This window comes from Larus michahellis, chromosome 3 (assembly GCF_964199755.1).
Source record: "Larus michahellis chromosome 3, bLarMic1.1, whole genome shotgun sequence".
Classification (NCBI taxonomy): domain Eukaryota; kingdom Metazoa; phylum Chordata; class Aves; order Charadriiformes; family Laridae; genus Larus; species Larus michahellis.
In genome coordinates this window covers 131,912,217-131,934,713 of record NC_133898.1, presented here as the reverse complement: position 1 = coordinate 131,934,713, position 22,497 = coordinate 131,912,217, and the positions used below count along the sequence as shown (strand labels likewise).

Sequence of the window (22,497 nt, the reverse complement as noted above, 5' to 3'; positions counted from 1 at the left end):
GGATTTTGCTGTCACCCCCCCGTAACGCGTTGGGATGGAGAAATACAGGTGCTGCCGCCGCGCTCGCCTGGGCCGTGGTCAGTGCGGCCCCCGCCGGGGCGATGGGCCGTGAGCAGCTCCGGGGGTGGGGGGGCAGCAGTGGGGCTTTATTGGCAGCAGGGCTGGGGGGGTGTGTGTGTGGTGTGTGTGTGTGGGGGTGTGCGCTGGGTGCAGGGGTGCGTAGCGTGCACGGGGGAAAGGGGGAGCGCGTGTTCCTGGCACGGGGCACACACAGCTCAGACGATGCCGTCGAAACCCTCGATCCCGCATTTCTTGCCGGCGATGCGGCAGCCGAAGGTGAGGGCGTCCTGCAGGCTCTTCCCTGAGGAATGGTGGGGGGGCGGGTGGGGTGGGGGTCAGGCTGAGCTGGGATGGGCCATACTTGGCCATGGCATGGCTCTGCGTGGCCCGGCACAGCCCGTACCGGGCTGTGCCGGGCCACGCAGAGCCATGCCATGGCCATGCCGTGCTCACCTTCCGCCAGCGCGAAGATGACGGCGGCGTTGAAGGTGTCGCCGGCCCCCAGCGTGTCCACCAGGGTCTCCGGGGGGAAGGCGTCCGAGTGCACCAGCTCCCCGTCGGGACCCACGGCGTCGGCCCCCGCTTCGGCCCAGGCGCAGATCAGGGTGGCCCTGGGAGGGATTGGGGGGGGGGGGGGGGTGTGGGGTGTGTGTGGGGTGGTGGGTTCGGCCGTGCCCACCCCCCAGGAGCCATCCCGCACCCTGTCCTACCCCGGCTGCACGCGGTGGCGCAGACCCCGCAGCGCCTCGGCGGCCGAGCGGTACCCGAAGTGCTGGGCCAGGTCCTTGCTGATGAACACCTGCGGGAGAGGGGCTGGCACGGTGGGGGGGGGGCGCATCCCCACACCCCCCAGACACCCCACATCCCCCCCCACTTCCTCCCCACTGCGGCACCCCCCGTACCCCGACTGTGCTCCCCAGGCCCCCACCATGCACTGCTCTGCCCCTGCACGGGCTCTGCCCCCCCCCCCCCCCGCCCTCCATCACACCCCCCCCGGTACCCCAACTGCGCCCCCCTCCCCCCCCCCCCCCCGGCCCCAAACCCTGCACCCCCCCCCCCGGGTGCTCCGACCGCCCCGTACCGGGATTCCCAACTCCCGGCCCCGCCCCCCGCCCCCTTAGCTCCGCCCCCGCCCCTTAGCTCCGCCCCCAGCCCTAGTCCCCGCCCCTCCGTCGTTCCCTGGCCCCGCCCCAATCCCAACCCCCGCCCCTTCATATCTTGCCCGCCCGGTCCGTGGCCCCGCCCCCAGCCCCATCCCCGCCCCTCATTGGTTTACACCCCCCCGGAGGCCCCGCCCCCCGCCCCTTTCGCATGCTGCGCGCCCAGTCCCTGGCCCCGCCCCTGGCCGTTGGCCCCACCCCCTCCGCAGAGGGCAGCCCGGCCCTGACCCCGCCCCCAGCCCCAATCCACGCCCCCTCATTGGTCCGCAGCCCCGAGGCCCCGCCCCCGTCCCGCACCACGTGTCCCAGCGCCATGAGCGGCAGCAGCTCCTCCCGCGGCTTCTCCACCTCCACCGAGATGCGGACGCGCTCCCCGGCCGGGCGGCTCTGGTTGTGCCGCTCCACCCGCCGCACCATGGCCGCCTGCTCCCCCGCGTTACGGGCCTGCAGCACACCGCCTGGCACCGGCACCGCCACCCACCCCCGCCCGGCGCCGGGGGTCCCCCGCGCCCCGCAAACCCCCACCGTGGCGTCCCGGCCCCGGCCTCACCTCCCAGTGGATCCACTTGTACTGGGAGAGGTCGACCCGCTCGAAGTCGCGGGCCGTCACGTCGGGCAGGTTCCTGCGGGGCGGGGGTCAGGCGGGGCGGGGGGACACCCCCACCGCAGTGCGGGGTGCGCCCGGTGCCCGGGGGACCCCCACTGCATCATGGGGGGTGTCCCAGCTGAGCCCGGTGCCCGGGAGCCGGCAGGGGGACCCCCCACCGCAGCGCAGGGTGAGCCCGGGTGAGCCGGTGCCCGGGGGCGAAGGGCAGCCCAGGGGCTGCGGAGGGCTTGGCACCGCCCCGGGGCAGAAGTCCCCGCGGCGCGGGGGGGGGTGGGCACCGCCCGGGTGAATTATTAATAATGGCGCATCTGGACCCTGAGATGGACTCAAAGGGCAGCGCGGTGGTGGCCAGGCCAGAGCTGGCGGGGCCAGCAATGGCCAGTGGCGGCCAGTGGCCCCTTCGGCCATCAGCTCCTGTGAGCGTGGCTGGCCCTTCGCCAGGGCGAGGTCTGCGGCTGCCCACCGGCACCGGCACGGCCACGGGCGCGCTGTCCCGGCACCAGGCAGCTGCCACGTGCGGCGCGGGGTGTCCGTCCGTCCCCCGAGCCCGCAGCCGCGCGGGGATGCCACCGCCAATCACGGCCGCGGCAGGGGGTGATTGGGGGCTGCGGGCACGATTGGCGGCAATTGTGTGTGCAGAATTACGGGAATCACCCAATCTGGCACATGGGACCCCCCGGCAGCGCAGCGCGAGGCCGGCACCGGCACAGCCTCTGCCAGACCCCCGGGGTGCGGGGCGCAGCCCCCGGCGGCTGGGGCAGGGAGGGGGCCGTGGGCCTGGGCCGGCCCAGCCGAGCGCTGCCCACCGGCGATTGGGGCCGGGGCTGGCGCCCTTACGTGTCGTAGAGCACGATGGTCCGGGAGCCGCTGGCGGCACTGACGACGCAGCAGGCGCAGGGCACGTCCCCGCGGGGCTGCCAGGCCACGTGCGACACGTCCACCCCCCGGCGCCGGAAATCCGCCACAATGAAACTTGGGGGGGGACAGAGAGCGGGGTGAGGGGCGCACGCACCCGCCGGCGTGCAGGATGGTGCGGGTGCCCCGGCTGGTGCTGGCGATGACGATGGAGGCGGGCAGGCGGCCGGCGGGCTGCCGCACCGCGTGGCGCGCGTCCACCCCGTAGCGCCGCAGGTCGTCCAGGACGAAGCTGCCGGCGGGAGAGACGCGGAGGGGCCGGTGGCAGCATCAGGGCCCGGGGTGGCCCCCGGACCCCGCCACTAGCCCGGACCCCCCACCCCCCACCCCCACCCCACTTACTCGGCGGCGTGCCCGGGGGCCAGCGAGCCCATGAAGGCGCAGGGGGCTCCCAGCAGCGCCAGCACCGTGCAGGAGTTGGAGGCGTTGCCACCCCGCTGCCATCGCTGCGACACGCACCTGCGACGCGGAGGGACCTGGGCACCGGGATGGCCACGGGGTGGGGGCACCGGGGGTGGCTGAGGGGGGACCGGGGGGAGCCCCGGGGGGGGGCAACAAGGTAGGAACCGGGGGGTCACCAGGGGGCACCGAGGCGGTTCCCGCGGGATGGGGGGGGACCCCGGGGGAGGCATGTGGGGGGGAATCGGAGGAGGGGACCGGGGGGACCCCCGGGGTGGGGTAACGGGGGAGGCACCAGCGATGAGGACCAGGGGGGAACCGGGGGCGCTCACCGGGGTGGGGGGGGGGGGCACCACGGGGGAAGTCACCGGAGGCGGGGGGTGTCAGCGGGGGGAGTGACCGGGGGTGCTGACCGGGGTGGGAGGGTGACCGGGGAGCCCCGGGGGGGGTGTCGGGGCCGTGCCGGTACCTGGTGTCGGAGTCCTCGGCGGGGAAGGCCTCCACCACGCTGATGACGTCCAGGCACACCAGCCCCACGCACAGGATGCGCTTCTCGCCCGCCGCCATCCCGCGCCCCCTGCGGCCGCGCGCCGCGGCCACGCCCCCGGCCACGCCCCCGGCCACGCCCCCGCCACTCACGACGGAGCGGGGGCGGGTTTGCGGGGCGGGGCGGGGCGCGGGGGCGCGTTTGGGTGCTGTTCTGGGGGGCGGGTTGGGAAGCGCAGGTCGGGGTGCGCTCCGGCAGCACGACGGGGTGCGGGTCGGGGCGCGTGTTAAGTTTGGGGGCAGGTTTGGGGGCAGATCTCAATGCAGGTGGGGGTGCGGGTCGGGGTGCGGGTGGGTGTTGGGGTGTGGGTGCAGGTCGGGGTACGTGCTGTGGTTCTCTCGGGGCGCAGGTCGGGGGTTCACTCGGGGCGCGGGTCAGGTGCGTGTTGGGGTGCGGGTCGGGATGTGGTTTGGGGTGCAGGTGGGGGCGCAGGTGGGGGTGCAAATCGGGAACAGGTCGGGGTGCAGGTCGGTGTTGGGGTGTGGGCGCAGGACGGGGCTCTCTCGGGGCGCAGGTTCGGGTGCAGGTTGGGTCCGTGCTGGGGGGCAGGTCCGCACACGGGCCTGGGTGCAAGCGGAGGCGCAGGTCGGGGTGCACGTTAAGGTTAAGTTTGGGGGCAGGTGTGGGGGCAGGTGGGGGTCAGGCTGGAGCATAGGGTTGGGTTCACATTTGGGTGCAGATTTCAGCGCAGGTTGGGGTGCAGGTGGTGGGGGCGGGTCAGGGTGGGTGTCTAAGGTTAAGTTTGGGGTGCAGGTTGGGAAGAGGCCGGGGTGCAGGTCGGTGTTGGGGTGTGGGTGCAGGTCGGGGTGCTGGTCTGGGTGAAGACTCGGGTGCAGGTCGGGTACATGTTGGGGTGCAGGTCAGGGTTAAGGATTGGTGCAGGCTGGGGTGCAATTTGGGGTGCAGGTCTGCGTTTAGGTGTGGGCATATGTCGGGGTGGGTGTTTAAGGTTAAGTTTGGGGTGCACGTGGGGGTGAAGACTGGGAAGAGGTCGGGGTGCGGGTCAGCGTTGGGGTGTGGGTGCAGGTCGGGGTGCAGTTGTGGGTGCAGATTTGGGTGCAGGTTGGGTACATGTTGGGGTGCAGGTCTGGCGGCACATGGGGTGCAGGTGGGGGTCAGGTTGGGTGAAGGTCGGGGTGCGGTTTGGGGTGCAGCTGTGGGTGCAGGTCAGGGTTAAGGATCGGTGCAGGCCGGGGTGCAGGTTGTGGTTCGGGTGTGGGTATAGGTCAGGGTGCATGTTTAAGGTTAAATTTGGGGTGTGGGTTGGGAAGAGGTCGGGGTGCAGTTGTGGGTACGGATTTGGGTGCAGGTCGGGTACACACTGGGGTGCAGTTGGGGGGGGTCAGGTTGGGGTGCAGGTCAGGGTTAAGGATGGTTGCCGGTTGGGGTGCAGATGTGGGTACAGGTCAGGGTGCACCTTTAAGGTTAGGTTTGGGGTGCAGCTCTGGTGTGGGTCAGGGCGGGGGGTCAGGGTGCAGGTTGGGGTGCAGTTTTGGGTGCAGATCAGGGTGGCATTTGGGTTGCGGGTTTGGTCGCAGTTCTCGGTGCAGGCCGGGGTACGTGCTGTGTTTGGTCGGGGTGCACTCAGGCTGCGGGTCTGCGTTCAGCTCGGGGTGCGGGTTTAAGGCACAGTTTGGGATGCATGTTTGGGTGGTGGTGGAGGTGGAATTTTGGTTGCAGTTCCGGGCGCAGGTCGGGGTGGAAGCAGGTACACGCTGCGGTTCGCTGGGGGTGCAGGTTGGGGTGCGGGTTGGGTTCGGGGTGTGGGTGCATGTTTAGGGCGCAGGTTGGGGTGGAATTCTGGTTGCAGGTCCGGGTACATGCCGTGTTCACTCGGGGTGCAGGTCCGGGTGTGGGTCGGGGTGCGGGTCTGGGTGGGTGTTGGGGTGCACTTGAGTGCAGGTCTGGGTGCCGCTCTGGGTATCAGTCGGGTGCGGGTTACGGTTAAGTTTGGGTTGCAGGTGTCAGGTGGGGGTCTGGGGGCAGGTCGGGGTTGGGGTCTGGGCGTATGTTCACGGCGCAGGTTTGGGTGCAGGTTGGGGCGTAATTTTGCGCGCAGGTCGGGGTACGTGCCGCGTCCGCTCGGGGTGCGGGGCCGGGCGCGGGCAGGTGCAGGGCGCGGGGCCGGGGCAGCCCTGGGCGCGCCGCGGGGCCGGTTAATGTGTGACGGGCGCGGGCGGGGGCGCGGGGCCGGGGCGCGGCGGAGCGGCAGCGGCGGCTCAGGTAGGGCCCGGTGCGGGCTGGGGGGAGCGGGGCTGAGCCCCCGGCGCCGGCGCGGGGCGCCCGGTTCGGGTCACCGTGTCCTCACCCACCCGCCCCGCGCCCCGGGCCGGGGGCTGCGGCGGGGCCCCCCCGCGCTTCCCGGTGCCGGCGGCACAACCTTTGCTTGGAGCGGGGAGCGCCCGGGCGCGGCGCCCGTGGGAGCCCTCGGCCGGGACAGACCCCGCTTGGGGCCGGGACCCCCCCCGGGACCCCCAGCCCGCTCCCGCCGCGCTGCCCCCGCAGCCGGGACGTGGGGTACGGGGGCGGGGGGGGGGGCGGGCGCCCGCAGTCACAGGGCGCTGGGTGTCCCCGAGCCCACCCGGGCCGACTCAGGGCCGGCAGCACCGCGGCGGGACCCCCCCCCCCCACAGCGGGGACTATCCCCCCCTCTGCCCCGGGGGCTGTTCGGGGGCGGGGGGGTCCCGGGCGGGGTGGGGAGTGATGCCGCCCTGCCCGCCTCCCACCCCCCCAGGGCGCGGGGATGGACGAGCGGCTGCGGGAGCTGCGGCTGCGGGAGGAGCGGACCTTCCTGAGCAGCGTGGAGCGGGGGGGCGCGGCCGAGCAGCCCCCCGGCCGCCGGCACAGCCGGGCCCCCGCCATCGTCCCCGAGCCCCTGCCCAGCGACGCCGCGCTCCGCCTGCCCGGCAGCCCCACGTCCCGCAGGTACCGCCGGGGACCGGGGCGGGGGGGGGGGATCCCGGGGCGGGGGTGCGGGGGGCGGCCGGTGCTGCCCTAGCCGTGCCCCCCCCCCGCCCCGTGCCCCCTCCTCAGGGACCGGGAGCTGATCGCGGAGGCGGTGGGACGCAGCCAGTTCCTGCGGCGGCTGGGCGAGGGCTGCCCCGAGGCGCTGGCCCGGAGCCTGGCCCCGGTCCGGCACGGCCCCGGTGACACCGTGCTGGCCGAGGGCGACGAGGGCACCGCCATGTACATCGTGGCAGGTGGGGGCGCGGGGCGGGGGGGGGGGGGGGGGGGGGGTGTCACCGGGTGGGGGCTGTGCACCGGGGAGGCCTCGTCCACCACGTGCCGGGCTGCGGCACACGCGTGTGCCTGCGTGCACCTGTGCGCGTTGGGCCGCAGAACACCTGTGTGCCTCTGGCTGGGGGGTCGCGGCACACGCCCGTGCCCCTGCGTGCCAGGCTGCGGCACACGCGCGTGCCCGCGCGCACCCACGCACGCGTGCACCCATGGCAGGGGATGCGCCCCCCCCCCGTGTGCGCGTGTGAGGCCGCCCGCTGCAGGGCAGCCCCGCGCGTGCACCTGCGCGTGTGCGTGCGTGTGCGTGTGCATACGTGCATGCATGGCCACGCGTGTGCGTGGCGCCGTGTCTCGGCAGAGGGCCAGCTGAGCGTGAGCCAGCACGGCCAGCAGCTCCGCACGCTGGGCCCGGGGGACGTCTTCGGGGAGCTGGCCATCCTCTACCACTGCAGGCGCACGGCCACCGTGCAGGGTGAGCCCCCCCCCCACCCCCCCGCCCCCCCCCCGGGGCCCGTGTCACCCCCGGTCCCGTCCCCCCCCCCGCTGACCCCCCTCTGCCACAGCACTCGGCCCCGTGCGCCTCTGGGCCATCGACCGGCAGCGGTACCGAGCCATGGCCACCAGCCACGCCAAGCAGCGGCGAGCCGAGCTCCTGGGCTCCCTGCGGACGTGAGTGGGGCCTGGCCCCACGGCAACCACCCAGCCCCACACCCTGACACCACCCCCCCAACCCGGGGAGCGCCGGCCCCTCCTGTCAGCCCCCCACCTGCAGGGCCCCCTCCCAGTCCCCGCCCTGTCTCAGCAGCCCCATCCCCGTCCCAATTCCCGTCCCTGTCCCCATCCCATCGTGGTCCCTGTCCCCATTCCCATTCCCATCTCATCTCATCTCTACACTGTCCCTGTCCCCATCCCATCCCTGTCCCTGTCCCCGTCTCATCCCCCTTCCTGTCCCCATCCCCATCCCTGTCCCCATTCCCATCTCATCTCTTCCCAGTCCCTGACCCCATGGCCATCCCCATCCCCATCCCCATTCCAATCTCACCTCATCCCTGTCCCCATCCCCATTCCCATTCCCATCTCATCTCTTCCCTGTCCCCATCCCCATCCCCATCCCCATCCCTGTCCCCATCCCATCCTTGTCCCTGTCCCCTTTCCCATTCCCATTCCCATCTCATCTCATCTCTACCCTGTCCCTGTCCCCATCCCATCCCTGTCCCTGTCTCATCCCCCTTGCTGTGCTCATCCCCATCCCCGTCCCTGTCCCCGTTCCCATCTCATCTCTTCCCAGTCCCTGTCCCCATGGCCACCCCCATCCCCGTCCCCGTTCCAATCTCACCTCACCCCCGTCCCCCTGCCCATCCCAGTCCCTGTCCCTGACTGTTCCCCCCTTCCCGTGCTCATCCCCATCCCCGTCCCCATTCCCAATCCCTTTCCCCACCCCTGTCCGACGGCTGCGCTGGGCTCCAGGAGCGCAGGCAGGGCAGGGCGCAGGCAGGGCGCAGGCAGGGCGCAGGGGGTGCAGCCCGTCTGTCCCCGTCCCCAGGGTGCCGTGGCTGCGGGAGCTCTCGGAGCGGCACCTCCACAAGCTGCTGGACGCCATGGAGGAGGTGGGTGGGCGCACGACCCCCCCCCAGGCCCCCTCCCCCGGGGGGTGTCCCGGCCGTCCCAGGACGGCCGGGACACCCCCCGGGGGGGGGGGCCTGGGGGGGTTTGAGGGGTTCTCCCTGCCCCCCCGCCCTGCTCCTACCCCAGCCCCCCCCCCCCCCCGCAGTGCACCTTCGCGCCCGGTGACGTCATCATCCGCGAAGGGGACGAGGGGGAAAACTTCTACATCATCCTGAAGGGAGAGGTGGGTGCGGCCCCCCCCCCCCCACCCCCGACCCCCCGACCCCTCCCCACCCCCGGGTCCCGCTGCTGACCCCCCCACCCCCCCGCAGGTGCGAGTGACCCAGCGGGCGGGGGGGCAGCAGAAGCTGATCCGCGTCCTGGGCGCCGGGCAGCATTTCGGGGAGCTCTCGCTGATGACGTAGGTGGCCCCCCCACCCCCCGACACCCCCCCCCACACACACACCCCCCTCCATGGACACCAGGCCCCCAGGGACACCGACCCCCCCACCCCCCCCACACAGCTCCAGGGACACCGGGACGGCCCTGCAGTGACTCCCCCCCCCCCCGCAGTGACCCCTCCACAGTGACACCCCCCCCGCAGTGACACCCTCCCCCCCCCGAAGTGACATACCCCCCGCAGTGACCCCCCTTCTGCAGTGACCCCCCCAAACTGACCACCCCCCCCGCAGTAACCCCCTTGCACTGCCCCCCCCCCGCAGTGACACACCCCCCCGCAATGACCCCCACCGAAGTGACACCCCCCCCCTTGCAGTGACCCCCCCCTGCAGTGACCCCCCCCGCAATGACCCCCACCGAAGTGACACCCCCCCCTTGCAGTGACCCCCCCCGCAGTGACACACCCCCCCGCAATGACCCCCACCGAAGTGACACCCCCCCCCTTGCAGTGACCCCCCCCCGCAGTGACCCCCCTCCCCTCCAGTGACAGGATGGGGCCCGTGCCCCCTCACCTGCGCCAGCGCCCCATGCACCTCTCCCCCCCCGTTGCACCCCGCCATGCTCCCCCCTCTCCATACACCCCCCATCTCTCCCCGCCCCCCCCCCCCGTGACCCCCCCTCTTCGCAGGAACAGCCGCCGGACGGCGTCGTGCCAGGCCCAGGGACACGTCACCTGCGTCACCGTGGCCAAGGAGTGGGTGTCCCCCGTGTCCCATCTCCCCCCGGCCCTGCCGGACCCCCCCACCCCACTGACTCCCCTCTGCCCCACAGCGACTTCCTTGAGATCAGCCCCTTCTGCCCCCGGCAGCTCCCGGAGCCGTGAGTGTCCCCAGGACCCCCCCGGGACCCCCCAACCCCTCACGGACCTCCGGGCAGCGCTCGGCTCCGTGGGGAGCCCCCGGGAGACCCCCCGGGGGGGGGATGGGGGGCAGGGAGATGGGGGTGTCTGGGGTGGGGGTGCCTGTGCCGTGGCCCCGAGCGGGTGCTGGGCTCTGTGGGGGGTGGGAGGGCCCATCCCGGGCACTCTCCCGCCCCCCCCCCCCCCAGCCCCACAGCTGCTCACTCCGGCAGGGCCCCACGCAAGGTGACCCCGCCCATGGACCCCCCCTGCCAAGGCAGCTCCGTCCTGGCCCCACACATGGGGCTGGGTTCCTGAGGCCCCCGCGCCATCCCTGGGGGCTGTGGGGAGGGGGCTGTGGGGAGGGGGCTGTGGGGTGCTCGGGGCTGAGTGGGGGCTGCCCCACTGCCCCCACACCCCCGGCTCCTGCCCACCCCAGAGACACGACAGAGACGGAGGGACCAGGACCCGAGGAGCCAGAGCAGTGAGTGTGGGATGGGGTGGGGATGGGACAGGATGGGTTGGGATGGGGTGAGGATGATGATGGGGATGGGGATGGGATGGGATGGGATGGGGATGAGGATGGGGATGGGGATGGGATGGGATGGGGATGGGGATGGGTTGGAATGGGATGGGGATTGGGATGGGGATGGGTTGGGATGGGATGAGGATGATGATGGGGATGGGGATGGGGATGGGATGGGATGGGATGAGGATGGGGATGGGGATGAGGATGGGGATGGGATGAGGATGGGGATGGGGATGGGATGGGGATGGGATGGGATGAGGATGGGGATGGGATGGTTATGGGGATGGGTTGTAATGGGATGGGACGAGGATGGGATGGGGATGGGGAGAGGATGGGATGGGGATGGGATGAGGATGGGGATGGGATGAGTCCTGGCTCCTGGCCCCCAAGGCATGGCCGTGGGTTGGCAGTGGAGGGGGACAGACGAAGTCGACCAAGTCAACCGAGTCGCCCTGTTTGGGGGTCCCCAGGGTCAGTCTGGGTGACACGGGGTCCCTGCTGTCCCTCTGGGTGCTGCAGTGTCCCCGTGGCCCAGCCTCATGGCTCCAGCCCGGTACTGGTGGGTCCGTGAGGTCGGACCCGTCTCTGTCCCTGGGAGCTGGGGGGGCCCTGGGCAGGGTTGGGGGTCGGCAGCCCCCCGGCGCCGGGGTGGGAGCTGCAGGGCTGTGGTCCGCACCCGCAGGGGCTGGGGGTCCCCGAGCCTGCGGCAGCCCCCGGCGCCCGCGCGGCTGGAGGACCTGGTGGCCGTGCGCTACGAGGAGGGGCAGCGGCAGGGCCAGCGCGTCGTCCTGGGCACCGGCGGCTTCGGCTGCGTCGAGCTGGTGAGAGCCGGCCCCCGGCCCCCAACCTTCCCCTGCCGCGGCCACCGGCGCCCATCCCGGCGCCCGTCCGGGTGCCCATGGCTGCCCGCGCCCAGGTGCGGTGCCGGGAGCGTCTCTTCGCGCTGAAGCGGATCCGCAAGGACTGGGTGGTGCGGACGCGGCAGCAGGAGCACGTGCGCACCGAGCGGCGGGTGCTGGCGGGCAGCCGCAGCCCCTTCATCGTGGGGTGAGAGCGGGGCGGGGGGCGGTGGGGGGGCAGCGCCAGGGTGGGGGCAGTGCCGGGGTCCCGCCGACCCCCCTTTGCCGGCAGGTTTTTCGGCACGTTCCGGGACGGGCAACACGTCTACCTGCTGCTGGAGTTCTGCCAGGGCGGCGAGCTGTGGACCAAGCTGCGCGAGAGGTGGGGGGGCCGGCGGCGAGCGCGGGGGTGGATGGCCGTGCCATGCCGTGCCGTGCCGTGCCACGCCGTGCCATGCCGTGCCATGCCGTGCCATGCAGCCGCGTGTCCCTGCCGTGCAGGCGCTGCTTTGAGGAGCCGCTGGCCGTGTTCTGCTGCGCCTGCGTGGTGGAGGCCCTCGAGTACCTGCACGGACGCGGCATCGTCTACCGCGACCTGAAGCCCGAGAACCTCATGCTGGACCGGCGCGGCTACGTCAAGCTGGTACCGTGGCGGCAGCCCAGGGAGGGGGCAGCGGGGGTCGAGGTGGGGGGCGGGGGGGGGGGTCTGCGCTGGCTGACGGCGCCGGCGGGCGCAGGTGGACTTCGGCTTCGCCAAGGAGCTGGGGCGGGGGGAGAAGAGCTTCTCCTTCTGCGGGACCCCCGAGTACCTGGCGCCCGAGATGCTGCGCCAGGAGGGCCACGACTTCGCCGTCGACTTCTGGATGCTGGGCATCCTGGCCTTCGAGCTGCTGGTGGGCAGGTGAGTACGCACCCCCCCCACACCCCCCCCCCCGGGGCCGCCTGGGACCCCCCCCGCCCGGCGAGTGCCCACCTCCCGCGCCCCGCAGGCCCCCCTTCCACAGCGCGGACCCCCGGCAGATCTACAGCCGCATCCTGGACGGCGTCTTCTCCTTCCCCGCCTTCCTCGGGGAGGCCGCCTGCTCCCTCATCAGCAAGCTCTGCAGGTGGGGGGGTACGGGGGGGGTGCCCCGGGCAGGGCCGGGAGGCACTTGGGTGCCCCGGGGGCGTCACGACACCCTGGGGTGTGGGGAGGGGGGGTCCCCCCTGGGTTCATGGCTGCACCCTGGGGTGCACAGAGGTCCCCCACAGGTGTGTTGTCACGGCCCTGCACCCCGGTGTCCATGGGGGGGGGTGTCCCCCGGGTACGTCACTGCACCCCGGTGTGCGGGGGGTGCAGGGGGTGTCCCCCCCCATCCCCTGCCCCCTCCCATCCCCTTGCAGGCGCCGTCCAGGGCAGCGCCTGGGGAACACGGCCAGCGGCATCCGCGGCATCAAGAAGCACAGGTAAGGGCTGGGGGGGGGGGGGGAGGAGGTTGTGGGGGGGTGGGGGGTGTCTGTGCCCCCCCCGGCCCCTCCTGCAGCCCCCTCGCATCCCCCCCCCAGGTGGTTCGGAGCCCTGAAGTGGCAGAAGCTCTCGCTGCGGCAGCTGGAGGCGCCCACCCTGCGCCTCATCAAGGAGGTGAGGGGGGGGGTCGTGTGGGTGCTGGCGGCGGGGGGGGCTGGAGGAGCTCTGACCCCGTGTGTCCCCCCCCCCCACCACCACCCAGGGCCCCCCCTACGTCAACTTCAAGCGTTTCTCGGTGGACCGCACGCCGGCGGAGGACGAGTTCTCGGGCTGGGACGAGGATTTCTGAGGGCAGCGGGACCCCCCCGGCCGTGCCCCCTCCCCTGCGACGGGGCGACACCGGGGGGGGGGCAATAAACGGCGGCGCGGGGGGGTGGTGGTGGGGGGAAGGAGCCGGAGCCGCGGGTACAAAACCCGGTGCCGCGTCTTTATTTCGTGGGGGGCATTGGGGGTCCGGGGGCGGCGTGGGGGTCCGGGGTGGGCGGTGTGGGGCACGGTTGTGCGGTGGTGGGGCAGTGAGGGCCGGGGGGTGCTGATAAATAACGGGGTGGGGTGGGGGGGTCCCGCCGGGGCGAGGGGACCCCGGTGGCACTACGGCTCCTCGGCGTCGTAGAGCAGGGCCCCGCTGAAGAGGGTGAGGGGCTCGTCGGGCGCGTGGGCCAGGCGCCCCGAGACCAGGTCCACGCAGAGCGTCTCGCCGGCCGCCAGCGGCAGCAGGAGGCTGAAGACGCCGAGAGCCCCGGGGCTGGGCTGCAGGGCGGCCACCGGCTCCTTCTCCAGCCCCTCGGGCTGGAAACCCGCCGAGTCCAGGCGGGCGATGCCCTGGTTGGAGCGGGACAGCACGGCCTCCAGCTTCTCCCCCTTGTGCCCCGTCAGCACCGCGCTCACCAGGTACCGGCCGCTCACCGGTGCCGTGAAGGTCCCTGCGGCGGGCGGCGGGCGTCAGTGGCGGCGGCCACCCGGAGGTCTGCGCCCCCACGATCCCCCACTGCACCCCCTGGAGACCCCCCCGCCCCACGGCCGTCATCGCACCCAGGGTCAGTGAGCAGTTTGGGTGGGAAGGGACCTTAAAGCCCCCCCAGTGGCACCCCCTGCCCTGGGCAGGGACACCTCCCACCAGCCCAGGTTGCTCCAAGCCCCGGCCAACCTGGCCTTGAACCCCTCCAGGGATGGGGCAGCCACAGCTTCTCTGGGCAACCTGGGCCAGGGGCTCACCCCCCTCACACCAAAGGATTTCCTCCCAATATCTCACCTAAATCTCCCCTCTTCCAGTGTAAAACTGTCCCCCCTCGTCCTGTCGCCACAGGCCCTGCCAAACCGTGCTTCACCCATGACCATGCAGCCCCCACCCGCCCCACAGCCCCATCCCACCCCGTAGCCCCACTGTGCCCCACAGCCCCACCCCGCCCCACGCTCACCCGTCTCGGGGTCGTAGGCGCCGCCGTCGTTGAGCAGCACCTGGTCGAAGGGGACGGTGCCCGGCTCCGCGCGCTGGGTGCTCAGGGCGGCCGAGAAGGCGACGCGGGGCACGGACCCCGGCTCCCCCACCTCGCCTGGGCACCGCGTCAGGACGGGGCACCCCGGCACGGACACCCCCCCCCCACGGCACCCCCAGCCCAGCAGCCGCCGCCCCCGACCCCCCCAAACCCGCCCCTTCGCTGTGTCCATCCCCCCCCCAAAACCGTGTCCCCCCCACCGTGCCCCCAGCCCCTCTGCCCATCACCCCAGGGGGCCCCCCCCAAACCCACACCCCCCACACTCCCCTCGCCCCGGTGCCCCCCCAGCTGCCATTGCAGTCCCCCAGACCCCCACTCCAAGCCCCCTCATCCCCCAAGCCCCAGCCCCACAGCTCCCCCTCCCCGAGCCCCCACAATCCCCAGCCTCCCCCCCGGCCCCCCCCGGCCCCCCAGCCCTACCTCTCTCTCCTGGCAGCCCTAGGGGGGAAGGGGAGGAGGCGGCTGCAGGGCCGGCGTGGGGCAGGACCCCCAGGGACAGGGTCCGGCCACACCAGCGCTGCCCCATGGCAGGGGACGGGGCACGGAGGGGGCTGCTCTTACCGGGGGGGCCCATGGGCCCTTCTTCGCCATCCTTGCCGGGGGGCCCGGCGGGGCCGGGGGGGCCCATCTCGCCCATGGGGCCAGGGGGTCCAGGGGGGCCGGGGGGGCCTGGAGGGAGGATGGGGTTAGAGCTGCCCTGGCCCCACAGCCGCACGCCGTGAGCCCCCACGTCCCCAGGACTTGTGTCCCCACATCCTCATGCAGCCCCACAGCCCCCCACCGTGAGCCCCCATCGCTCGTGTCCTGTCCCCACACCCCACAGACCCACGGCTTGTGTCCCCATGGCTTGATCCCCCACGTCCCCATGGAATATGTCCCCCACAGCTTGTGTCCCCACGCAGCCCCATAGCCTGCAGCCTCTTCTGTTGTGGTGTCCCCACACCCCAACACCCCCAGACCCCCACAGCTGTGCCCTCATGTCCCCACACACACACCCCCCCTCGCCCTCCGGTGACCCCGTGTCCCCACATCCCCATGTCCCCCGTGCCTCCGCCATTGGCCCCGGGCACCATTCCCGCAGCCCTGCGCCCCCCAGCCCCATGTCCCCGTGTCCCCGTGTCCCCACATCCCAGTGCTTCCGCCATTGTCCCCAAGCACCGTCCCTGCAGCCCTGTGCACCTCAGCCCCCTGCCCCATGCTCCTGTGTCCCCACGTCCCCACATCCCCGTGCCTCCGCCATTGTCCCCGCAGCCCTGCGCCCCCCAGCCCCATGTCCCCGTGTCCCCATGTCCCCGTGTCCTCACATCCCCGTGCCTCCGCCATTGTCCCCGCAGCCCTGCGCCCCCCAGCCCCATGTCCCTGCGCCCCCACGTCCCCACCATTGTCCCCAGGCACCGTCCCCGCAGCCCTGCTCCCCCCCAGCCCCACGTCCCCGCGTCCCCACATCCCCGTGCCTCCGCCGTTGTCCCCCCAGCCCGGTGCCCCCCTGCCCCGCGCCCCCGCGCACCGGTGTGCTCCCGCTGGGCGAGGCGCAGCAGCTCGCCGCGCAGGTGCTGCAGGCTGGCGTTGAGGGCGCCGAGCCGTCGCGGGAGCTGGGCCTGCAGCGCCTTCTCCAGCAGCGCCGCCTGGTCGCGGGCCGTGCCGTTCAGCTCCCGCACCGCGCCCCACAGCCCGGCCACGTGCCGGCCCAGCCCCTCGCGCACGCCGCGCAGCCCCCCGGCCACCGCCTCCAGCTGCTCGCAGACACCCTCCAGCTTGGCCACGCGCGGCTCCAGGCCGGCCGGGCACCCCCCGGCCCGCGCCAGCTCCCGCGCCAGCCCCTCCAGCCGCTCCTCGCTCTCCGCCTGCCGCGCCGCCGCCGCCTCCGCCGCCTGGTCCAGCTCGGCCACCACGCGGTCGGTGATGGCGCCCAGGTGACGCTGGCGGGCGTCCTGCTCGTCCAGGGCGTCCTGCAGCCCCTGCACCGTGGCGTTCAGCCCGCTCAGGGACAGCAGGGCCGCCGCCAGCTCGCCCCGCAGACCCCGCAGCTCCCAGGGCGAGATGCCGCCGAAGACGCCGAACCCGTCCAGCGGCGGCTCCTCCGTCTCCATCATCTCCAGCTCCAGCTCCGGCTCTGGCGCGGCGTGGCCGGGCCGGGGCTGGCGGCAGGCGGCGGCGCAGTCCTCCACCTGGGCCCGCAGCCGCTCCAGCTCCCCGTCGGGCAGCGGGGCGCAGGGCCGGGGGCAGCGGCCGCCGCTCAGACCCCCCAGCTCGGCCTCCAGCCGCCCCGTCCGGTTGCGGAGCTGCTCCAGCTCCTCCTCCGCCAGCGCCCCCCCGTCCCGCAGCCGCCCCAGCGCCTCCCCCTGCGCCCCCAGCAGCTCCCGCAGCTCCGACGCCTCCTCCCGCAGCTCCCGCAGGCTCCCGGCCAGCCCGTCCCCGCCGGACCCCAGCTGCCCCTCGGCGTCCTGCAGCCGCCGCTCCAGCTGCCGCAGGAGGGGGCCGAGCTCCTCGTCCCGCCCGTCCCGGCCGCCCGCCGTCGGCTGCGGGGCTGCGGGGCAGGGCTGGCCGCAGCGGGCCAGCAGCCCCTCCAGTTGGGCCAAGCGGGCGCCGCGCTGGGCCCCGCTGGCCGCCAGCCCCTCCACGGCGCGGCTCAGGTTGGCCAGGCGTCCCGGCAGCCCGCTCTGCCGGCCCTCAGGCTCGGGGGGCCAGGGCCCGGCCCGCGAGGCGTTCAGCCGCCCCTCCAGCTCCGTTAGCCGCCGGGCCAGCACGAGCCCTTGCCCGCCGGGCCCCGCCGCCGCCGCGGGCAGCCCCTCCAGGCGCCGCTCCAGCTCGGCCAGGCGCCGCTCCAGCTCATCCGGCGGCGGCTGCGGGGCGGCGGGGGCCAGGCGGCTGCTCAGGCTGCTGATGTGCCGCTGCACCGTCTCCACCGCCTCCCGGTTGCGCTGGTCCACCGAGCCCACCAGCTTCTCCAGCGCCCGCATGCGCTCCCGGTCCTCGGCCGCCTGCCGCCGCAGCCCCTCGGTGCCGGCCGCGCAGGCCGCACACGTCTCCTCCAGCCGCCGCTCCAGCTCCTGCAGTGCCGCCGCCGACGGCGCCGTCACCGGGCCCTCCCGGCCGCCCTCGGGCCGGCGCAGGCGGGTCTCCAGCTCCTCCAGCCGCCGCTGGACCTGGCTCAGCGCCTCCCGCACCTCGGCGGGGGCGGCCGCGTCGGCTGGCTGCTGGCCCTCGGCTGCCCGGCGCGGGTGCTCCGCCGGCGGCTCCCGCCCGGCCCGCAGCTCCTGCACCTCCTCGCTCAGCCGGCGGACCTGCTCCTCCAGCCGACGCACCTTCTCCGCGTCCCCGCCGCCTGCCGACGCACCGCGCCGTCAGGGCTACGGCCGGGCCACGGCTGCCCCGCCGGCGCGTCCCCCCGCCCCACCGGCCCTACCTTCGCCCCCCAGGCCGCTGAGGGGGTTGCCGAAGCCGGAGAGCGTGGGGCGTCCAGGCCGGGGCCGGGGGCGGGCGGTGGGCTGCGGGGGCGCGGGCGCGGGGCCCTCGGCGCAGTCCTCGCCCGAGTAGCCCTGGCAGCAGCGCCAGGCCAGCTCCGACACCGTCCTCTGGGCCACCTTGTAGCGCGGGCGCAGGAAGCTGCGGTACCTGCGGGCGGAGGGGACCCTGCCGCAGCCAGCGGGGGACGGACGGCAGCCCCCGGCTGGGCAGGGGAGGGGGGGGCCGGGCACTGGGTGGGGGTCCCGGGGCTGTTGGGGCGGGGGGAGCCCTGCCCACGCCCCGACGGGTTCCCTGCTCCCGGGTCGTGCCGGGCCCCCCCGTACCGCGGCGTCGGGCAGCCGGGAGCGAAACCACAGACAGGCCGCGGTCTGGCCCCCCCCCGCGCCCGGCCTCTTGCTCAACCGCCGAGGCCGGGGGGGCTGCCCCTGCCCACCCCCAGCGCCGGCATCGCCCCACGCTGACGGCCCGCAGCCCCACGCGCGGGGGTCCCGGCGTGCGCCTTGCGGGGGGCTGCGGCTGGGCTGGGGGGGACACGGTCGCCCCCCTGGCACCGCTCGAGGCCGCCCGGCTCTTACGAAAAAGTAAACACAACCCCGGGGTGGATAAACAGCAGCCGCGGTGGCCGGGGGGGGTGGCGGGGCCACGGCCCGACCCGGCTCTGCTGGGAGACCCCGGAGCCCCCCAGCCCCGTCCCCCCCGTCCCCCCCGTCCCCACTCACGCCAGGACGCGGGGGCACTGGAGCTGCCCCCAGGCGCAGGGCTGGTAATCGGGCTTGACGAAGCTCTCGACGCCGTCCTCCACCACGCAGCTCACGCTGCGCGTCACCACGTAGGCACACCAGTTCCTGCGGGACGGGGTCAGGGCACCCACCCGGCACAGCCACGGCGGCCCCGGCACCCACCGAGCCCCCCGGCACCCACTGGGACACACACCCCCCCCACAGCTCGCCCCCACACTCGCCCCACCGGTAGCAGCCGTCATGGCCCAGTGCCGTGGGGTTAATGGGCCGGATCCTGCCCCATGGCGCTGCCCTGCCCGGCCGGCCGTGGTGCCGGGTCCCCCGGTGACACCGCTGGAGCGGCCGCAGCCCCCAGCCGTGGGGCAGCCCCCGGGGAGCCCAGCGGGGTTCGGGGTGGCCGGGCATGGTTTGGGGTGCCAGGAACCCCCGTCACGCCTGCCCCACGTCCTGCCCCATCACCGCCCCGCGTGTCCCCTGTCCCCTCTGCACTGGTGGGGCAGGGGCAGCCGGGGCAGCCACCCCCCGGCCGTTGTGCCCCCTACCAGGACTCTGCAACTGGGGGTCAGCCGCCCCCTGAGCCAGAGCAGACGGCGGGGGGATGGCGTCCCTCTGGGGCACTGCTCCCCCCCCCACCCCCCACCTCGGGGATGGACCCCAGCCCCACGGCGGGAGCCCCCAGCCTGGCCCCACAGGCTGCAGGGACCCCGGCCCCACAGGCTGCAGGGACTGCGACCCCATGGCGTGAGCCCCCAGCCCGGCCCCCCAGGCTGCAGGGACCCCAGCCCCACAGGCTGCAGGGACTGCGGCCCCATGGCGTGAGCCCCCAGCCCGGCCCCCCAGGCTGCAGGGACCCCGGCGCAGCCTTATATGGTCTGAGCCCAGAGCCTGGGACCCAGCCCCAGCCCCAGCGCCCCCAGCCCCACACCGAGCAGCCCCCGGGCAGCCCCCCAGGGAGCAGCCCCCCGGGCCCCCCGTCCCCCGTGGCAGGCGCTGGGCTGCGGTGGGGGGCCCGTAGCCGCGGCCGGTTCCCGTCAGCCCGGCTGGTTCCCCTCAGGCCCCGGCTGGATTCCAGCTCCTCCCCGGGGGCCGCCGGGAATTCCTGCGCCGACCCACGGCCCCCCCTCGCTCCCTCCTTCCCGGCCCTTCCCGGCCCCACTATATCCCCTCGGCCCCACAACCATGGGATCTGGGACACCCTCCCCCCGGGCTGCGCTGGGGTCCCACCGCCCGGGACTGGGGATGGCCGTGTCCCGGGGATGGGATGGGACTGGGAAATGGGATACGGGATGTGGGAAATGGGATATGGGGTGTGGGATATGGGATATGGGATGGGGATGGGGATGGGAAAAGGGATGGGGATGGGACGGGACAGGAGCCCTCCCGAGAGGGCAGGGCATGGGGACGGCTCCCTGTGCCCCCCCCCGAGCGCAGGGAGGGGCCGCTGTGCCCCCCAGTCCATGGGGACGGGTTGCTGTGCCCCACAGTCCGTGTGGAGGGGCCGCTGTGCCCCCCAAACCGTGGGGAGACCCCGCTGTGCCCCCAAAGCCGCAGGTAAATGCTCAGCACGTCCATGCCCCAGCGCGGTGCTGTGGGGCTGGGGGTGCCCGACCCACGCCCCCCCTTCCCGGGCAGCCCCACGCCTGCAGCCAGGTCCTGCCGCCCTGCGCTGGGGTGCGGGGGCTGCCGTGGGGCCGGCAGTGGGGAAGGGATGGGGCAGGCGCCGGCTGCGGCCGTGTCGGTGCAGCTCCCCCAACACGGCCACGCTGCTGCGGTGAGAGCGTGACCCCCAACCCTGCCGTGGGGCTGCCCCCCGCCCTGTGCCCCCCGACCCATGGGCACAAGCTGCCCCATGGCCCCTGGCACGGGCAGGGATGGGGCCGGGGATGGGGTGGGTGGGTCGGACCCCCACCAGGGCGCACGGCGCAGGCGGATGCTGCGGCAGGACCAGCCCCGGCCCCCCCCCGCCCCAAACCCGGCACACGCACCCCCTGCCTCACACCGGCTCTCGCCCTCGCCCCGGCCCCTCCGGCTGCCCCATGTGTGCCCCCATCCCTGGCCCCATCCCCGGCCCCTCCACGTGCCCCGTCCCGGCCCCTCGCAGCCCCCCGTCCTCTCCCCGTGCGCCCACCGCCCGCTCCCACCCGCCCGGGGTGACCGGGGGGGTGCAGCCCCCCATCAGCCGCGGAGCCCCCAGCGCCGTCCCCGTCACGGCAGCACCCGCGGGGTGGGTCCCGCACCCCTTGCCGGCGTCGGCACGTGCCGGTGCCCGATGGGTCGGGGCGTCGGGGATGGGGGCTCACCCTGCTCCCCCCGGCGCGGCCCCGTGGCCACAGCTCCTACCTGTGCCGGCTGGCAGCCCGGGCAGCGCCGTGGGCCGCGGCGGGGCCCTGGGGGGCCGTGGCCTGGCCGGGGCTGAGCGGGGCGGCCCCCCCGGTGTAGAGGCTGTAGCGGGGGGGGAAGTTGGCGGCCAGGGCCTGGGCGGCCAGGAGGCACGGCCAGAGCCAGGGGGCCATGGCACCGCTCGGCGTGGCACGGCGCGGCACGGCGCGGCTCGGCCCAGCTCAGCAGCACCGGTGGCGTCCCGTCGCGTCCCCGTCCCTCCGGCTCTGCGCGGCGCGGCGTGGCTCGGCGTGGCTCGGCGGCTCTGCCCTCCCCTCGGCCGGCCCCTCGCCGCCAGAGCCGCCCCGGCGCTGCCCGACGGCGGGGTCCCCGGGGCCCCCCGCTTCCTGCCCGGCCCGCGCAGCCCCCGGCGCGCCACGGCCTCCGCCGGGCACCGCGGCCCCCCCGGCCCCCGCCCGCCACCCGCCACATCTGCTTCTCGTTAGCGGGGACGGGAGGGAGGGACGGGGAAAGCCAGAGAGGCCGGGACAGGGGCCAGGGCTGCCGGCGGCCAGCACGGCCGCCACGGTCCCCCCCCGGCACCGCACGGCCTCACGCGGCCACCCGCGCCTGGCACGGCCACGGACCCACATGGCACCTCGCTCCTGGCACGGCCGCGGCCCCCTGTGGTGCCCCCGTGCTCCCCGTCCCCGGCTCGGGGCTCCCCGGGCCCTCGGGGCGGCCCATGGCACTGGGCACAGCCGGGATGGGTCCCTGAGCCCCGGCACACGGCAGCCATGTGCCCGGCACGCGGCGGCCCACCCTGACACGGGCCCATGCTGGGCGGCACTGCCCCACCGTGGCAGTGCCAGTGTCTCCGTGGCAGGTGCCATGCCCCCACCATGGCAGCACCGGCGTCTCCATGCCAGGTGCCATGTCCCCACCATGGCAGTCCCGGTGCCCCCGTGCCAGGTGCCATGTCCCCACCCTGGCAGCACCAGTGTCTCCATGCCACGTGCCGCATCCCCACCGTGACAGTGCCAGTGTCCCTGTGCTGGGGTGCCATGTCCCCACCGAGGCAGCGCTGGTTCCCCTGTGCCAGGGTGCCACATCCCCACCATGGCAGTGCCGGTGCCCCTGTACCGGGGTGCCATGTCCCCACCGTGGCAGCACCAGTGTCCCCGTGCCGGGTCCAGCCCTGCCCTGACGCCGCCGGTGCCGTGCCGGGGCCAGGGTGCCACCAGGCTCCCACGGGGAGCTGGCGGTGACACCGCGGCCACCCCATCGTGGCCGTGACACAGCGGCTTCCCCGCGGTGATGTAAGAGCCTGCGGTGACGTCACAGCCTGGCCCCGGCCCCGGGGTGACGTCAGGGCCTGGCGGGGCGCGGGGCCGGTGTGGGTTAAACACAAACAGCTGGCGGCAGCTGGGGGCGGGGGGGCTGGGGGAGGGGCGGGGGGGCTGGGGCTGAGCATGGCCCGGGCTGGCCCCAGGGGGATGGTGTCACCCCCGGGGCGGGGGGGGGGGCTGTGGGGGGCCATGGGGGGGCTGCAGGGAACAGTGGGGGCCATGGGGGGGTGTGGGGGTGGCTGTAGGTGTCCGTGGGGGGGTTGTGGGGGGCCATGGGGGGGCTGCAGGGGACAGTGGGGGCCATGGGGAGGTCGTGGTTCGGGGGGGGGATGTTGGGGTCCATGGGTGTTGCAGGGGACAGTGTGCGGCCCCGGGGGGGCCATAGGCGGGGCTGTAGGGGACGTTAGGGGTTTAGTGGGGGGG

The 22,497-nt window shown here is 74.5% G+C and overlaps 3 protein-coding genes across 10 annotated transcripts; 1 reads left to right on the top strand and 2 right to left on the bottom strand.

The window, feature by feature from the left end:
* Positions 1-125: 125 nt before the first annotated feature.
* On the bottom strand, positions 126-3,762 carry KHK (ketohexokinase). 7 transcript variants are annotated; one of them, XM_074582320.1, is made up of 8 exons: positions 3,611-3,761; positions 3,085-3,201; positions 2,840-2,974; positions 1,771-1,843; positions 1,518-1,664; positions 771-859; positions 514-671; positions 126-361 (listed from the first exon to the last, which is right to left on the bottom strand). In XM_074582320.1, the coding sequence occupies exons 1-8, from the start codon at positions 3,706-3,708 to the stop codon at positions 276-278; spliced, it is 903 nt and encodes a 300-aa protein (XP_074438421.1). In that variant the 5' UTR covers positions 3,709-3,761; the 3' UTR covers positions 126-275. The 7 variants fall into 7 exon arrangements, with proteins under 7 accessions (XP_074438421.1, XP_074438420.1, XP_074438426.1 ...); XM_074582319.1 differs by lacking the exon at positions 2,840-2,974 and adding an exon at positions 2,665-2,799; XM_074582325.1 differs by lacking the exon at positions 1,518-1,664 and having other exon boundaries at positions 3,611-3,762.
* A 1,410-nt stretch (positions 3,763-5,172) lies between these two features.
* LOC141741485 (cGMP-dependent protein kinase 1-like) lies at positions 5,173-13,113 on the top strand. Of its 2 annotated transcripts, none has more exons than XM_074582317.1 (20): positions 5,173-5,396; positions 6,423-6,613; positions 6,722-6,888; positions 7,284-7,397; positions 7,489-7,594; positions 8,469-8,532; positions 8,697-8,774; positions 8,863-8,951; positions 9,618-9,683; positions 9,761-9,808; positions 10,267-10,311; positions 11,039-11,177; positions 11,273-11,403; positions 11,488-11,577; positions 11,697-11,838; positions 11,933-12,096; positions 12,185-12,301; positions 12,579-12,641; positions 12,741-12,816; positions 12,905-13,113. In XM_074582317.1, the coding sequence occupies exons 1-20, from the start codon at positions 5,331-5,333 to the stop codon at positions 12,989-12,991; spliced, it is 2,043 nt and encodes a 680-aa protein (XP_074438418.1). In that variant the 5' UTR covers positions 5,173-5,330; the 3' UTR covers positions 12,992-13,113. The 2 variants fall into 2 exon arrangements, with proteins under 2 accessions (XP_074438418.1, XP_074438419.1); XM_074582318.1 differs by lacking the exon at positions 5,173-5,396 and adding an exon at positions 5,715-5,911.
* EMILIN1 (elastin microfibril interfacer 1) lies at positions 13,109-21,137 on the bottom strand. The gene is made up of 8 exons (XM_074582316.1): positions 20,747-21,137; positions 18,386-18,511; positions 17,605-17,813; positions 15,706-17,523; positions 14,760-14,867; positions 14,619-14,636; positions 14,121-14,255; positions 13,109-13,625 (listed from the first exon to the last, which is right to left on the bottom strand). Exons 1-8 carry the CDS (start codon positions 20,917-20,919, stop codon positions 13,294-13,296), a joined length of 2,919 nt encoding a protein of 972 aa, XP_074438417.1. The 5' UTR covers positions 20,920-21,137; the 3' UTR covers positions 13,109-13,293.
* Between the last annotated feature and the right edge of the window lie 1,360 nt (positions 21,138-22,497).